General features: G+C 46.5%; 1 protein-coding gene across 7 annotated transcripts in view; it reads left to right on the forward strand.

The window, feature by feature from the left end:
* LOC135557908 (gephyrin) overlaps positions 1-15,192 on the forward strand; it is a 155,284-nt gene extending 140,092 nt beyond the window's left edge. For 3 of the 7 annotated variants that reach the window (XM_064991602.1, XM_064991606.1, XM_064991607.1), the window contains 12 exons: positions 1,751-1,843; positions 4,164-4,219; positions 5,271-5,390; positions 7,562-7,620; positions 7,773-7,926; positions 8,289-8,410; positions 8,738-8,840; positions 11,626-11,699; positions 11,801-11,868; positions 11,987-12,090; positions 13,313-13,409; positions 13,846-15,192. In XM_064991602.1, coding sequence (XP_064847674.1) covers positions 1,751-1,843; positions 4,164-4,219; positions 5,271-5,390; positions 7,562-7,620; positions 7,773-7,926; positions 8,289-8,410; positions 8,738-8,840; positions 11,626-11,699; positions 11,801-11,868; positions 11,987-12,090; positions 13,313-13,409; positions 13,846-13,979 — 1,184 coding nt within the window. In that variant the 3' untranslated portion in view covers positions 13,980-15,192. The remainder of the gene's footprint in view (positions 1-1,750; positions 1,844-4,163; positions 4,220-5,270; positions 5,391-7,561; positions 7,621-7,772; positions 7,927-8,288; positions 8,411-8,737; positions 8,841-11,625; positions 11,700-11,800; positions 11,869-11,986; positions 12,091-13,312; positions 13,410-13,845) is intronic. The other 4 variants (XM_064991605.1, XM_064991608.1, XM_064991603.1 and 1 more) reach the window with 3 other exon arrangements.
* Positions 15,193-16,505: the final 1,313 nt, after the last annotated feature.

A 16,505-nucleotide genomic window follows, 5' to 3' on the forward strand; every position in this document is an offset into this window, starting at 1 on the left:
AGGGCTTGGACAGGGGAAGGGCTTGGACAGGGGAAGGGCTTGGCCAGGGGAAGGGCTTGGCCAGGGGAAGGGCTTGGACAGGGGAAGGGCTTGGACAGGGGAAGGGCTTGGCCAGGGGAAGGGCTTGGCCAGGGGAAGGGCTTGGCCAGGGGAAGGGCTTGGACAGGGGAAGGGCTTGGACAGGGGAAGGGCTTGGCCAGGGGAAGGGCTTGGACAGGGGAAGGGCTTGGACAGGGGAAGGGCTTGGCCAGGGGAAGGGCTTGGACAGGGGAAGGGCTTGGACAGGGGAAGGGCTTGGCCAGGGGAAGGGCTTGGCCAGGGGAAGGGCTTGGACAGGGCCAGGGGGTGGGCTTGGCCAGGGGAAGGGCTTGGACAGGGGAAGGGCTTGGACAGGGGAAGGGCTTGGACACACTCCTGATTCAGCTCTGTCTCAGTCATAACTAATAGAACAGCCATGGTGGCCTCTCTATGTGTTTTCTATTTTCACCCTGTACAGCGATGTTTCATTTTGTTTTGAGAGAGTCTGTTTCATGATGGGGTGTGAGAATGGAAGGGTGGAGGTGTGGGATGAAATATTTAGACAAGAAACAGATGGAGGACAGGTGTGTGTGTGTGTGTGTGTGTGTGTGTGTGTGTGTGTGTGTGTGTGTGAATCACACCCTCACACCCTATTTATAGACTATTAGCAGCTCATGGTATTTTAGTGCAGAGCTTTCTTCTTCCGCCCACTCTCTCTTTCTGTGTCTTTTGCTCTGTCGATCATTCTCTCTTCAGTCTATTTCCCTCTCTGCAGTCTAACCGGCAGTTTTTTATGGTTCTTTACAGATATTTCCAACATTTCTACTTTTAGATTGTTACATGTGGGGAATTGTGTGCAAGGGACAAGAGAGAGTACGCAGGTGTGTGTGTGTGTGTGTGTGTGTGTGTGTGTGTGTGTGTGTGTGTGTGTGTGTGTGTGTGTGTGTGTGTGCGCGTGCTGTTCTGGTCAGGTGGTGAGTCACAGAGATCCTGATGAGAGGTGTCACTCTCTCACTAACACACACACCTCCGGCACATGTCTCTCTGTATCTACATCTGAACCAGATGCTCTCCCTACCTCTCTCTTTCTCCCTCCCTCCCTCCCTCCCTCCCTCTCTCTCTCTCTTTCCTTTCCTCCCTCTCTCTTTCTCCTTCCCTCCCTCCCTCCCCCTCCCCTTCCCTCCCTCCCTCCCCCTCCCCTATCGCTCTCTCTCGTACATCTGCCACTCGCTCTCTCCCTCCCTCTCCCTCTCTCCAACATCCCTCTCACTCCTCACTCTCTCCTTCTCTCCCTTCCCCTCTCTCTCCCTCTCTTCATCCCTCCCTCCTTCTCCCTCCCTCTCTCTCCCTCTCTCTCTCCCTCTCTCTCTCTCCCTCTCTCCCTCTCTCTCTCTCCCTCTCTCTCTCTCCCTCTCGTACATCTCTCTCCCACCCTCTCTCTCTCTCTCTCCCTCTCTCTCCCTCCCTCCCTCTCCCTCTCTCTCATACATCTCTCTCCCACCCTCTCTCTCCCACCCTCTCTCTCCCTCTCTCTCTCTCCCTCTCTCTCCCTCCCTCTCCCTCTCTTGTACATCTCCTTCTCTCGCTCTCTCTCCCTGCTCTTCCTCTCTCTACGTTCTCCTTCTACCTTTCTCTCTCTTTCAATTCCTCTTTCTCTACCTCTACTCTCGCTCTCTTTCTCTACCTCTACTCTCTTTTCCTCTCTCCCTCCTTTCTCTCTATCTCTCTTTAGATGGGATGGGCCGAGTCCTTGCTCAGGAGGTTTATGCCAAAGACAACCTGCCCCCATTCCCTGCCTCTGTAAAGGATGGTTATGCTGTAAGAGGTCTGTACTGTGATGCACTGTACACACACTGTACACACACTGTACACACACACACACACACACACACTGTACACACACACACACACTGTACACACACTGTACACATACTGTACACACACACACACACACACACACTGTACACACACTGTACTTCAATCTCAGGTCATAGTGTACTGCTGATATGTCCTTTCTGTTCTACATCAGGAGTCAGGAGGCACTGAAACACAGTCAGCTAAATGACACACACAGCAGCATATACACACAGCAGTATGTACACACACAGCAGCATATACACACAGCAGTATGTACACACACAGCAGTATATACACACACAGCAGCATATATACACACAGCAGTATATACACACACAGCAGTATATACACACACAGCAGTATATACACACACAGCAGTATATACACACACAGCAGCATATACACACACAGCAGCATATATACACACAGCAGCATATACACACAGCAGTATATACACACAGCAGTATATACACACACAGCAGCATATACACACAGCATTATATACACACACAGCAGTATATACACACACAGCAGCATATACACACAGCATTATATACACACACAGCAGTATATACACACAGCAGTATACACACACACAGCAACATATACACACACAGCAGTATATACACACACAGCAGTATATACACACAGCAGCATATACACACACAGCAGCATATACACACACAGCAGCATACACACACACAGCAGTATATACACACAGCAGCATATACACACAGCAGCAGCATATACACACACAGCAGCATATACACACACAGCAGCATATACACACACAGCAGCATACACACACACAGCAACATATACACACAGCAGTATATACACACACAGCAGTATATACACACACAGCAGTATATACACACACAGCAGCATATACACACAGCAGTATATACACACACAGCAGCATACACACACAGCAGTATATACACACACAGCAGTATACACACACAGCAGTATATACACACAGCAGTATATACACACAGCAGTATATACACACACAGCAGTATATACACACAGCAGTATATACACACACAGCAGCATATACACACACAGCAGCATATACACACACAGCAGCATATACACACAGCAGTATATACACACAGCAGCAGTATATACACACACAGCAGTATATACACACACAGCAGCATATACACACACAGCAGCATATACACACAGCAGTATATACACACAGCAGCATATACACACACAGCAGCATATACACACACAGCAGCATATACACACAGCAGTATATACACACAGCAGCATATACACACAGCAGTATATACACACAGCAGCATATACACACACAGCAGTATATACACACACAGCAGTATATACACACAGCAGCACACACACACACAGCAGCATACACACACACAGCAGCATATACACACACAGCAGCATACACACACACAGCAGTATATATACACACAGCAGCATATACACACAGCAGTATATACACACACAGCAGTATATACACACACAGCAGCATATACACACACAGCAGTATATACACACACAGCAGCATATACACACAGCAGTATATACACACAGCAGTATATACACACACAGCAGCATATACACACACAGCAGCATACACACACACAGCAGTATATATACACACAGCAGCATATACACACACAGCAGCATACACACACACAGCAGTATATATACACACAGCAGCATATACACACAGCAGTATATACACACACAGCAGCATATACACACACAGCAGTATATATACACACAGCAGCATATACACACAGCAGTATATACACACACAGCAGTATATACACACACAGCAGCATATACACACACAGCAGTATATACACACACAGCAGCATATACACACACAGCAGTATATACACACACAGCAGTATATACACACAGCAGCATATACACACACACAGCAGCATACACACACAGCAGTATATACACACACAGCAGTATATACACACACAGCAGCATATACACACACAGCAGCATACACACACACAGCAGCATATACACACAGCAGTATATACACACACAGCAGTATATACACACACAGCAGCATATACACACAGCAGCATACACACACACAGCAGCATATACACACACAGCAGTATATACACACAGCAGCATACACACACACAGCAGCATATACACACACAGCAGCATACACACACAGCAGCATACACACACAGCAGCATATACACACACAGCAGCATATACACACAATCATACAAACACCAACTTATGTCATTACATTAAAACATGTATTTTCTTTTTAGCGGCTGATGGTCCAGGCGACCGCTTCATCATCGGAGAGTCCCAGGCTGGAGAACAGGTCCACACACACACACACACACACTTCACCCTGTCAATACTCAGGGTGAAGCACTATCACACACTGACACAGTATCACACACTGACACATGACACTTTATCACACACTGACACAGTATCACACACTGACACATTATCACACACTGACACAGTATCACACACTGACACAGTATCACACACTGACACAGTATCACACACTGACACAGTATCACACACTGACACAGTATCACACACTGACACAGTATCACACACTGACACATGACACTTTATCACACACTGACACATTATCGCACACTGACACATTATCACACACTGACACATTATCACACACTGACACATTATCACACACTGACACATTATCGCACACTGACACATTATCACACACTGACACATTATCACACACTGACACATTATCACACACTGACACAGTATCACACACTGACACATTATCACACACTGACACAGTATCACACACTGACACGTTATCACACACTGACACATTATCACACACTGACACAGTATCACACACTGACACGTTATCACACACTGACACATGACATGTGTTTGCCTTGCTGTGGTTGTTTGGTTGGGATGACCAGGAATGTTCTCTTGATAAGTGCATGAATTTGGACCATTTTCCTGTCTTGCAGAGCATTACAAATGTAATGAGGACTTTTGGGTGTCAGGGAAAATGTATGGAGTAAAAGTACATCATTTTCTTTAAGAATGTAGTGAAGTAACAAAATGATTGCCTGGTGATCTTCTGAACTTCCCAATACATTTCTGATGCATTTCAGTCACTTCAAACCAGACTTCCTTCAGACTGAAATACTGCCAAAGCTCCTGTCAGATTTGTAGTCGACTGTCAAAGCCCCAATTAATACTGGAAACATTAGCCTTTGATTACATCACTGTTTTAATGTAATCAAACAGATTTTTGATATTAAATGGGTTTGGGATATATTTGCAGTGTGTGTGTGTGTGGGTTTGTGTCTGTAAATCTGCATGTGTGTGTATTTGACACCAGTTTCTCTCTCTGTGTGTCCTTGCAGCCCACCCACACAGTGATGCCGGGCCAGGTGATGAGGGTGACGACGGGGGCTCCTATCCCCTGTGGGGCAGACGCTGTGGTGCAGGTGGAGGATACAGAGCTGCTTCGCGAGTCTGAGGACGTAAGTCTCCCCTTTGACCCCTGACCCTTAGCCCTGTGGAGAGGGACTGAAGAGGGTCTATAGAGGGATGGTGTAATAATAATGGGTATATCCAGGACATATCAGTAAATCAAGTAAGGAAGGAAGCTTTGTCTGAGCCAGAATGGCCCACAGGACCTTACTGCTTCTAACAAGGGAGATAGGGCCTAGTTCCTTACTGCTTCTAACAAGGGAGATAGGGCCTAGTTCCTTACTGCTTCTAACAAGGGAGATAGGGCCTAGTTCCTTACTGCTTCTAACAAGGGAGATAGGGCCTAGTTCCTTACTGCTTCTAACAAGGGAGATAGGGCCTAGTTCCTTACTGCTTCTAACAAGGGAGATAGGGCCTAGTTCCAGGGTACAGAGGGTCAAGTTCATGGGGCCGTGGGACTTTGCAGTGTGGCTTGGCAGGGCTGGTGGGAGGGTGTTTTGAATGGAACAGTAGTGAAGGCGACGACAGTAGTGAAGGCGACGACAGTAGTGAAGGCGACGACAGTAGTGAAGGCGACGACAGTAGTGAAGGCGACGACAGTAGTGAAGGCGACGACAGTAGTGAAGGCGACGACAGTAGTGAAGGCGACGACAGTAGTGAAGGCGACGACAGTAGTGAAGGCGACGACAGTAGTGAAGGCGACGACAGTAGGGTAGGCGACGACAGTAGTGAAGGCGACGACAGTAGGGTAGGCGACGACAGTAGTGAAGGCGACGACAGTAGGGTAGGCGACGACAGTAGGGTAGGCGACGACAGTAGTCAAGGCGACGACAGTAGTCAAGGCGACGACATTAGTGAAGGCGACGACATTAGTGAAGGCGACGACAGTGGGCAAGGCGACGACAGTGGGCAAGGCGACGACAGTGGGCAAGGCGACGACAGTGGGCAAGGCGACGACATTAGTGAAGGCGACGACATTAGTGAAGGCGACGACAGTGGGCAAGGCGACGACAGTAGTCAAGGCGACGACAGTAGTCAAGGCGACGACATTAGTGAAGGCGACGACATTAGTGAAGGCGACGACAGTGGGCAAGGCGACGACAGTGGGCAAGGCGACGACAGTAGTCAAGGCGACGACAGTGGGCAAGGCGACGACAGTGGGCAAGGCGACGACAGTGGGCAAGGCGACGACAGTGGGTAGGCGACGACAGTAGGGTAGGCGACGACAGTAGGGTAGGCGAAGACAGTGGGCAAGGCGACGACAGTGGGCAAGGCGACGACAGTGGGCAAGGCGACGACAGTGGGCAAGGCGACGACAGTAGGGTAGGCGACGACAGTAGGGTAGGCGACGACAGTAGGGTAGGCGACGACAGTAGGGTAGGCGACGACAGTAGGGTAGGCGACGACAGTAGGGTAGGCGAAGACAGTGGGCAAGGCGACGACAGTGGGCAAGGCGACGACAGTGGGCAAGGCGACGACAGTGGGCAAGGCGACGACAGAGGGCAAGTCGACGACAGTGGGCAAGGCGACGACAGTGGGCAAGGCGACGACCGTGGGCAAGGCGACGACAGTAGGGTAGGCGAAGACACTGGGCAAGGCGACGACAGTGGGCAAGGCGACGACAGTGGGCAAGGCGACGACAGTGGGCAAGGCGACGACAGTGGGCAAGGCGACGACAGTGGGCAAGGCGACGACAGTGGGCAAGGCGACGACAGTGGGCAAGGCGACGACAGTAGGGTAGGCGAAGACAGTGGGTAGGCGACGACAGTGGGCAAGGCGACGACAGTGGGCAAGGCGACGACAGTGGGCAAGGCGACGACAGTGGGCAAGGCGACGACAGTGGGCAAGGCGACGACAGTAGGGTAGGCGACGACAGTAGGGTAGGCGACGACAGTAGGGTAGGCGAAGACAGTAGGGTAGGCGACGACAGTAGGGTAGGCGACGACAGTAGGAAAGTCGACGACAGTAGGCAAGTCGACGACAGTAGGGTAGGTGACGACAGTAGGGTAGGCGACGACAGTAGGGTAGGCGACGACAGTAGGGTAGGCGACGACAGTAGGCAAGTCGACGACAGTAGGCAAGTCGACGACAGTAGGGTAGGTGACGACAGTAGGGTAGGTGACGACAGTAGGGTAGGTGACGACAGTAGGGTAGGTGACGACAGTAGGGTAGGTGTTTTGGGTCATAGCTCCTTACAGGTTTGTTGGTTTCTCCTTCTCAGGGCACAGAGGAGCTGGAGGTGCGGATCCTCGTACAGGCCCGTCCCGGACAAGACATCCGGTGTGTGTGTGTGTGTGTGTGTGTGTGTGCTTGCGTGCATGCAAGCCTGCTTCCATGTGTTTGTGTGTATAAAAGTGTGTTTTGATGTTCCTCTGTATACATACCCCCTCTTTAACCTTCCTATTAAACGTCCTTGACTCCACTCCCTCCAGGCCCATAGGTCATGACATCAAGCGTGGGGAATGTGTCCTGTCTAAGGGAACCCACATGGGCCCCTCTGAGATTGGCCTGCTGGCCACCGTAGGAGTCACCGAGGTGGAGGTGCAGAAGTTCCCCGTGGTTGCTGTCATGTCCACAGGCAACGAAGTGAGACAGAGAGTTCCAAACCTCGTAGCTAATAACAACTAGTTTTGAAGTTTCATATCCCATTATTAAGCCCCTCCACTCTGGTGGATTGATCCTGGCTCCACTCAGGCCAGTCCCAGATAGAACTATCGAAATTCTTGCTTGAGAAAGTTTTCTGTAAAAAAATTCTAGCAAACTATTACAGTAAATTACTTAATTGTTATCCAGATATTAAATATAAAAAACACTGGGCCTTTAAAACATTTAGCAACAGAAAACGAAAATGAGCTTTTCTGTTTGGACAAATCCTGGTAGTCTCTCCCTGTTTTCAGTCTGTTTTCTTCCGTTTAGTACCTAATGAACACTTCCCCTGCTGTCTCTAGCTGTTAAACCCTGAGGACGACCTCCACCCAGGAAAGATCAGAGACAGTAACCGTTCCACGCTGCTCGCCACCATCCAGGAGCACGGATACCCCACCATCAACCTGGGCATCGTGGGAGACAAGTAGGGCTTCACACTCTTCTTCCTGCTCCTCTTTCTGTTTGTCTTCCTCTTCTTCCTCCCAGGGCGGCAGGGTAGCCTAGTGGTTAGAGCGTTGGACTAGTAACCGGAAGGTTGCAAGTTCAAAGTACAAATCTGTCGTTCTGCCCCTGAACAGGCAGTTAACCCACTGTTCCTAGGCCGTCATTGAAAATAAGAATTTGTTCTTAACTGACTTGCCTGACTGACTGACTCTCATCCTTCCTCCTCCTCCTCCTCCTTTCATCCATCCCTCTGTAACTCTATATATGATGTGTGATGGTAACTGTTCTCTGTCTATCGGCCCCACAGCCCAGATGACCTGCTGAATGCCCTAAACGAGGGCATCAGCCGCGCTGACGTCATCATCACCTCTGGAGGGGTGTCTATGGGAGAGAAGGTATGTGAGCAAATAGTGAGTATGAATGGTCATTGGTTATGACATTGCACTATTCTGACACCTTGTGGTCTGGGTGGGGAATTGTGGTGTTAATACTATGTGGGGGAAATGTGGGATTAATTACAATCACACAAAGAACAGGATCATTTATTTATTTGGATTGGGAATTGTGGTGTTTGATATTTTGTTACGTATACAGTACATTTAACATTTTTTACATACAGTACCAGTCAAAAATTTGGACACACTTACTTACAGTTTGAACGGTGGAAATCTGTCCTTTGGTCTGATGAGTCCAAATTTACGATTTTTGGTTCCAACAGCCGTGTCCTTGTGAGATGCAGAGTAGGTGAACGGATGATCTCCTCATGTGGGGTTCCCTCTGTGAAGCATGGAGGAGGAGGTGTGATGGTGAGGGGGTGCTTTGCTGGTGACACTGTCTGTGACTTATTTAGAATTCAAGGCACACTTAACCAGCATGACTACCACAGCATTCTGCAGTGATACACCATCCTATCTGGTTTGCGCTTAGTGGGATTATCATTTGTTTTACAACAGGACAAAGACCCAAAACACACCTATAGGCTGTGTACGGGCTATTTGATCAAGAAGGAGAGAGGAGAGTGATGGAATGCTGCATCCGATGACCTGACCTCCACAATCACCCGACCTCAACCCAATTGAGATGGTTTGGGATGAGCTGGACCGCAGAGTGCAGAAAAGTAGCCAACAAGTGCTCAGCATATGTGGGGAACTCCTTCAAGACTGTTGGAAAAGCATTCCTCATGAAGCTGGTTGAGAGAATGCCAAGAGTGTGCAAAGCTGTCATCAAGGCAAAGGGTGGATAATTTGAAGAATCTAAAATACACTGCTCCAAAAAATAAAGGGAACACTTAAACAACACAATGTAACTCCAAGTCAATCACACTTCTGTGAAATCAACACTGATTGACAATAAATTTCACATGCTGTTGTGCAAATGGAATAGACAACAGGTGGAAATTATAGGCAATTAGCAAGACACCCCCAATAAAGGAGTGGTTCTGCAGGTGGTGACCACAAACCACTTCTCAGTTCCTATGCTTCCTGGCTGATGTTTTGGTCACTTTTGAATGCTGGCGGTGCTTTCACTCTAGTGGTAGCATGAGTCGGAGTCTACAACCCACACAAGTGGCTCAGGTAGTGCAGCTCATCCAGGATGGCACATCAATGCGAGCTGTGGCAAGAAGGTTTGCTGTGTCTGTCAGCGTAGTGTCCAGAGCGTGGAGGCGCTACCAGGAGACGTGGAGGAGGCCGTAGGAGGGCAACAACCCAGCAGCAGGACCGCTACCTCCCCCTTTGTGCAAGGAGGAGCAGGAGGAGCACTGTCAGTGCCCTGAAAAATGACCTCCAGCTGGCCACAAATGTGCATGTGTCTGCTCAAATAGTCAGAAACAGACTCCATAAGGGTGGTATGAGGGCCCGACGTCCACAGGTGGGGGTTGTGCTTACAGCCCAACACCGTGCAGGACGTTTGGCATTTGCCAGAGTACACCAGGATTGGCAAATTCGCCACTGGCACCCTGTGCTCTTCACAGATGAAAGCAGGTTCACACTGAGCACATGTGACAGTCTGGAGACGCTGTGGAGAACGTTCTGCTGCCTGCAACATCCTCCAGCATGACCGGTTTGGCGGTGGGTCAGTCATGGTGTGGGGTGGCATTTCTTTGGGGGGCCGCACAGCCAGAGGTAGCCTGACTGCCATTAGGTACCGAGATGAGATCCTCAGACCCCTTGTGAGACCATATGCTGGTGCGGTTGGCCCTGGGTTCTTCCTAATGCAAGACAATTCTATACCTCATGTGGCTGGAGTGTGTCAGCAGTTCCTGCAAGAGGAAGGCATTGATGCTATGGACTGGCCCGCCCGTTCCCCAGACCTGAATCCAATTGAGCACATCTAGGACATCAAGTCTCGCTCCATCCACCAACGCCACATTGCACCACAGACTGTCCAGGAGTTGGCGGATGCTTTAGTCCAAATCTGGGAGGAGATCCCTCAGGAGACCATCGGCCACCTCATCAGGAGCATGCCCAGGCGTTGTAGGGAGGTCATACAGGCACGTGGAGGCCACACACACTACTGAGACTCATTTTTGACTTGTTTTAAGGACATTACATCAAAGTTGGATCAGCCTGTAGTGTGGTTTTCCACTTTAATTTTGAGTGTGACTCCAAATCCAGACCTCCATGGGTTGATAAATTTGATTTCCATTGATAATTTGTGTGTGATTTTGTTGTCAGCACATTCAACTATGTTAAGTATGTAATAAGAATATTTCATTCATTCAGATCTGGGATGTGTTATTTTAGTGTTCCCTTTATTTTTTTGAGCAGTGTATATTTGGATTTATTTAACACTTTTTTGTTACTACATGATTCCATATGTGTTATTTTACAGTTTTGATGTCTTCAATTTAGAAAATAGTAAAAAAACTAAAAGCTCTTGAATGAGTAGGTGTGTCCAAACTTTGGACTGGTACTGTAGATACATGACATTGTGACTATGACTATGTGGACTCACACAGCACAGGGTTGTATTTATAAGGGCCCAAAACAGAAAACATTTTGCAGCAAAAAAAAATGTAAATGCGATATAAATTTCTTACTATTTTAGTCCGTTTTTTTTTTTGGTGCCTGATGAATACACCCCAGTGGTGCACACGTCTTATGTGGGTTTTAGGTACACGTTCACTAGGACTGTTTTGGTCTAATGTTTATATGTACCTTAGAAGACTCCAAACTGTGTGATCCTCTTCTTCAGGACTATCTGAAACAGGTGCTGGATATTGATCTGCATGCCCAGATCCACTTTGGACGAGTCTTCATGAAACCAGGGTGAGATGGAGGAAGAAAGGGAGGGATGGCTGGACAGGTGGTCCGGTGGATGGATTGTTCATTGATGACCATGTTGTTCTTCTCTTCTCCCATCATATCAGTCTCCCGACAACGTTCGCCACGTTGGACATGGACGGTGTTCGTAAACTCATCTTTGCCCTCCCAGGTAGTGTGTAAAGTAAAGAGAAAGAGGAAATCAGACAATCGTTTCCAGACTGGTTTCTAACACACTCTTGTTTTTCTTTCTTCCCCCCCCCCCCCCCCCCCACCCCCACCCCCCGGCCCAGGTAACCCCGTGTCTGCTGTGGTGACATGTAACCTCTTCGTCATTCCTGCCTTGAGGAAGATGCAGGGGATCCTGGACCCACGGCCCACCATCATCAAAGCCAGGGTAAGAACGAAGTCACAGGACTCATGAATCTTTCTTCATTTGTCTTTCCTCGATTGCTTGCTTTCTCTATCCTCGCTTTCCTCTCAAAATGAATTGAAGAGACCACATGTCTGACCACATGACTTGACTAGTTACTGTATATCTTTTCAGAATTTTTACTGTCCAAACCAGATGGTCATTTAGCGTGTGTTGGATTTATTATGGATAATAATAAACAATATCCCCATTTTCAATAGAATTGTAACTAAGTTAACTTGTACTTTGTTTTGTAAGTGATTAACAATGTGAGTTCATAAGAAGGGATTGTGTGACACGGACAAGGAGTAATAAAAGTTAATGAACACCATTCCAACTAGGAATGAACAAATGGGTTGTGGACTGTGAAAACAGATAAGGTCGTTAGCCTATGGTTGACCCTACAGAAACTTAGCTCTGGGGTTTTTAGATAAGGCAGTGAGTGCATTCCTAGGTTTTCTGTTAATTAAAACTGTCCGTTCAGTGGTGATCGATAATGTTGAGGGGTCAAAAGTTTTCTGGGAGTGTGTTAGTAAGTTAGAATGAACTTTTCACCTTACTTTGTCCCGGTCGAGAGGAGGGGATTCTGTTAAAGCAGTGAAATGACGTCATGATCTGTATATAAACTGCTGTACGTGTTTAAGTGGGAGCGCGCTCCGAGAATAAATTCTATGACCTATTATTGAAAGACTGGTCTGCGTATATTTTATGCAAACAAGAAATCTTAGAAATTCTCATAAAATAGATTAAGGGCTTTCAATTGATGAAAGCACATTGGCATAATTAAATTACAGTAACAGGGTGGCAGGTAGTCTAGCAGTTAGAGCGTTGGGACAGTTCTCTAGTTCCAATCCCTGAGCTGACGAGGTGAAACATCGGTCGATGTCCTCTTATGCAAGGCACTTTACCCTAATTGCTCTAGGGTCACCGTTGATAATGGCTGACCCTGGCCGTGACCCCACTCTCCGAGGGTGGCTCAGGGGGAGTTGGGATATGTAAAAAAATAAATATGCATGCGTATGAATTGTAGTGAACGCGTGCACACTTCAGGAGGGAGGAGAGATAATTGGGACACACCCTCATGATGTCATGAGGTCAGTCATCCACCAACCTGCCCAGACCCTGAAGCTTCCTTATTTATCACCTGACCAAAAGAAACAGCTCATGTCATGATGAGCCCTGTTGATTGTGTGGCTGTCTCCTGTAGTTGTCATGTGACGTGAAGCTGGACCCTCGCCCTGAGTACCACCGCTGCATTCTGACATGGCACCACCAGGAGCCTCTGCCATGGGCCCAGAGCACAGGTACTGATGGAACCATTCCATTCTATTCTATTGTATTATTTTCTATTCTATTCTGTTGTGCATTGCTATAAGGAGCGATATACTTCTATACTAAACGACTACACTAAATGTGTAGTCACAGTCTCAATGGACTGGTCACTGGCTTTGTTCATGGGCAATTGTAGAGGGGTAAGCTATAGACCTCTCATCTAACAAACCCTCTGGCTGTGACTATTTTCACTTTTTTTATTTACGTGTAGTATTGTATTGCTTAAAGAACTACAATTCGACAGTGGAGTATTAGAAGGCTCTCACTCCCTTGCATGCTGTTGTAGTGAGATCTTCCTGACTGTCATGGGTATAATCCTCCGGGACATGTGTGGTACTGGGCTGACAGAGGGCCTAGTGTGCATTAATTCTCTCTTGCTCTCTCTCTCTTCCTCTCTCCATCACGTAGGAAACCAGGTGAGCAGCAGGCTGATGAGCATGCGCAGCGCCAACGGTCTCCTGATGCTACCTCCAAAAACAGAGCAATACGTGGAGCTGCACAAGGGAGAGGTGGTCGACGTCATGGTTATCGGCCGGCTATGATGTCATCAACGGGGGACGTTGAGATGGCTTCATAGAGAGAGGGGGTTTGAATGGGTGGTTCACGGTGCATGTCCACATATCATTGACTATTCTGTAATTATGCAACGGCACAGCTAGTTTTTCTTGATTTGGATAACGTTGAGGTAGAGTCAACATCTCCATCACAAACCTAGGTACATATGATACAAAAAATATGATTAATTTAAAAGATTATAATAGTATTTCAAACAAAGAAAATATAACTTTCAAAGAAAAAAAATCTAATTATAAAAAGAGATTTATTCTGTAATATATTCTTATGATTATTCTTATGATTCTTCTTCTTATTATCATTGTTAGATTGTAAGGTAACTTTGTTCCTTTCATTGCAATTGCTTTGTGTGTTCAATGCTAGATCTTATCAATAGCAGTAGCATTTTAATAGATCTGTAGGTGCCTGCCAGGACAAACAAAAAAAAGAAATATTATTTTCTCATTTTAGTGGGAAAAAAAAGATCCCTTTTTTTATATATATATATCAATAAAACCCCTGAGGAAGACTCCAGATTTCCCACGGTGCTCGGTTAAGAGGAAGGAGGGGAGGGTATAATCTAGGTCTATTTCCTCTGTGGTGTGTCGCTTTAACGGTGACACCACACACTTCTATTTTTCTCTCATTAGTATGCATCACAATGGCTTGACAAAGAGCTTTGCTTGTTGTTTAACTTGTGAGTCTTGTTTATGTGCGCAGTGCCAAATGCCTGAGCAGGGATGAGGGTGGTGAGGGGAGGGGGGCAGTCATCCACCAACCTGCCCAGACCCTGAAGCTTCCTTATTTATCACCTGACCAGGTGCAGCTCTGCCCCCGGGGAGCATGGTTAACTGGAGAAAACAAAAAACAGTATTTTATTTGATCGACTAAAGAGAAAGAGGGAAAACACACAGAATAAAAGAAACAGCTTCTTTAAGTGCTGACAGCCTTTTTAACTGACTTCACAAAAAAATGTACAGAAAAAAATATGAACCATATTGTACAGATATGTGACCAGCACTCTGAAGGAAATGACCAATATTGAAGCAATGAGGAGACATTGAACAATGCTGTACTATAGTACATTTTCTGTAATGATATGAAACTGATGAGAGACTATGATTAATAAAAATCCTTGATCATTATGTATAAAAAAAACAGTTATTGTTGGGTTTCCTTTTGTTAATAAAATCTATTTAAAGAAAAAAAAAAGTGATTTTTGTTCTTTGATGCACCTTGTTTGAGGGTGATCCAATAACATGATCAAGTCTGTGACCAGTGCCTGAGCCTGTTTTCATAAAGTGGCTCAGAGTAGGAGCGCTGCCTTTTTAGATTATATTGAATAGACAGGGTAGGCTGTCATTGTAAATAAGAATGTGTTCTTAACTGACTCGCCTAGTTAAATGGAGGTTAAATAAAATAAGAAATGAAATCCTAGATCAGCACTGCTATGCTGAGACACGTTATGAACATGGGCCTTTAACCCTTAACTTCCTGTATCTTGACGTAGCCTACGTGAAGAAGCCAATAGGCCATTGAAAGATCAAACCCTGAAGAGAGAAAGAGGTTACGTGTACACAGAGAGGTTACGTATACACAGAGAGGTTACGTACACACAGAGAGGTTACGTGTACACAGAGAGGTTACGTATACCCAGAGAGGTTACGTATACACAGAGAGGTTACGTATACACAGAGAGGTTACGTATACACAGAGGTTACGTATAAAACAGAGAGGTTACGTATACACACAGAGGTTACGTATACACAGAGAGGTTACGTATACACAGAGGTTACGTATACACACAGAGGTTACGTATAAAACAGAGAGGTTACGTATACACACAGAGAGGTTACGTATACACAGAGGTTACGTATACACACAGGTTACGTATAAAACAGAGAGGTTACGTATACACACAGAGGTTACGTATACACACAGAGGTTACGTATACACAGAGAGGTTACGTATACATACAGAGGTTACGTATACACAGAGGTTACGTATACACAGAGAGGTTACGTATACACGGAGAGGTTACGTATACACAGAGAGGTTACGTATACACAGAGAGGTTACGTATACACAGAGGTTACGTATAAAACAGAGAGGTTACGTATACACACAGAGGTTACGTATACACAGAGAGGTTACGTATACACACAGAGGTTACGTATAAAACAGAGAGGTTACGTATAAAACAGAGAGGTTACGTATACCCAGAGAGGTCACGTATACACAGAGAGGTTACGTATACACAGAGAGGTTACGTATACACAGAGAGGTTACGTATACACAGAGAGGTTACGTATACACAGAGAGGTTACGTATACATACAGAGGTTACGTATACATACAGAGGTTATGTATACACAGAGTTTGTGTACACAGAGGTTACGTATACATACAGAGGTTACGTATACATACAGAGGTTATGTATACATATGTATGTATAAATGTCACTGAGAGATTAGAGTGGATTACCCTCATAGAAAATAGAGTTGAAAATACTGAAGC

This window comes from Oncorhynchus masou, chromosome 16 (assembly GCF_036934945.1).
Source record: "Oncorhynchus masou masou isolate Uvic2021 chromosome 16, UVic_Omas_1.1, whole genome shotgun sequence".
NCBI lineage: Eukaryota > Metazoa > Chordata > Actinopteri > Salmoniformes > Salmonidae > Oncorhynchus > Oncorhynchus masou.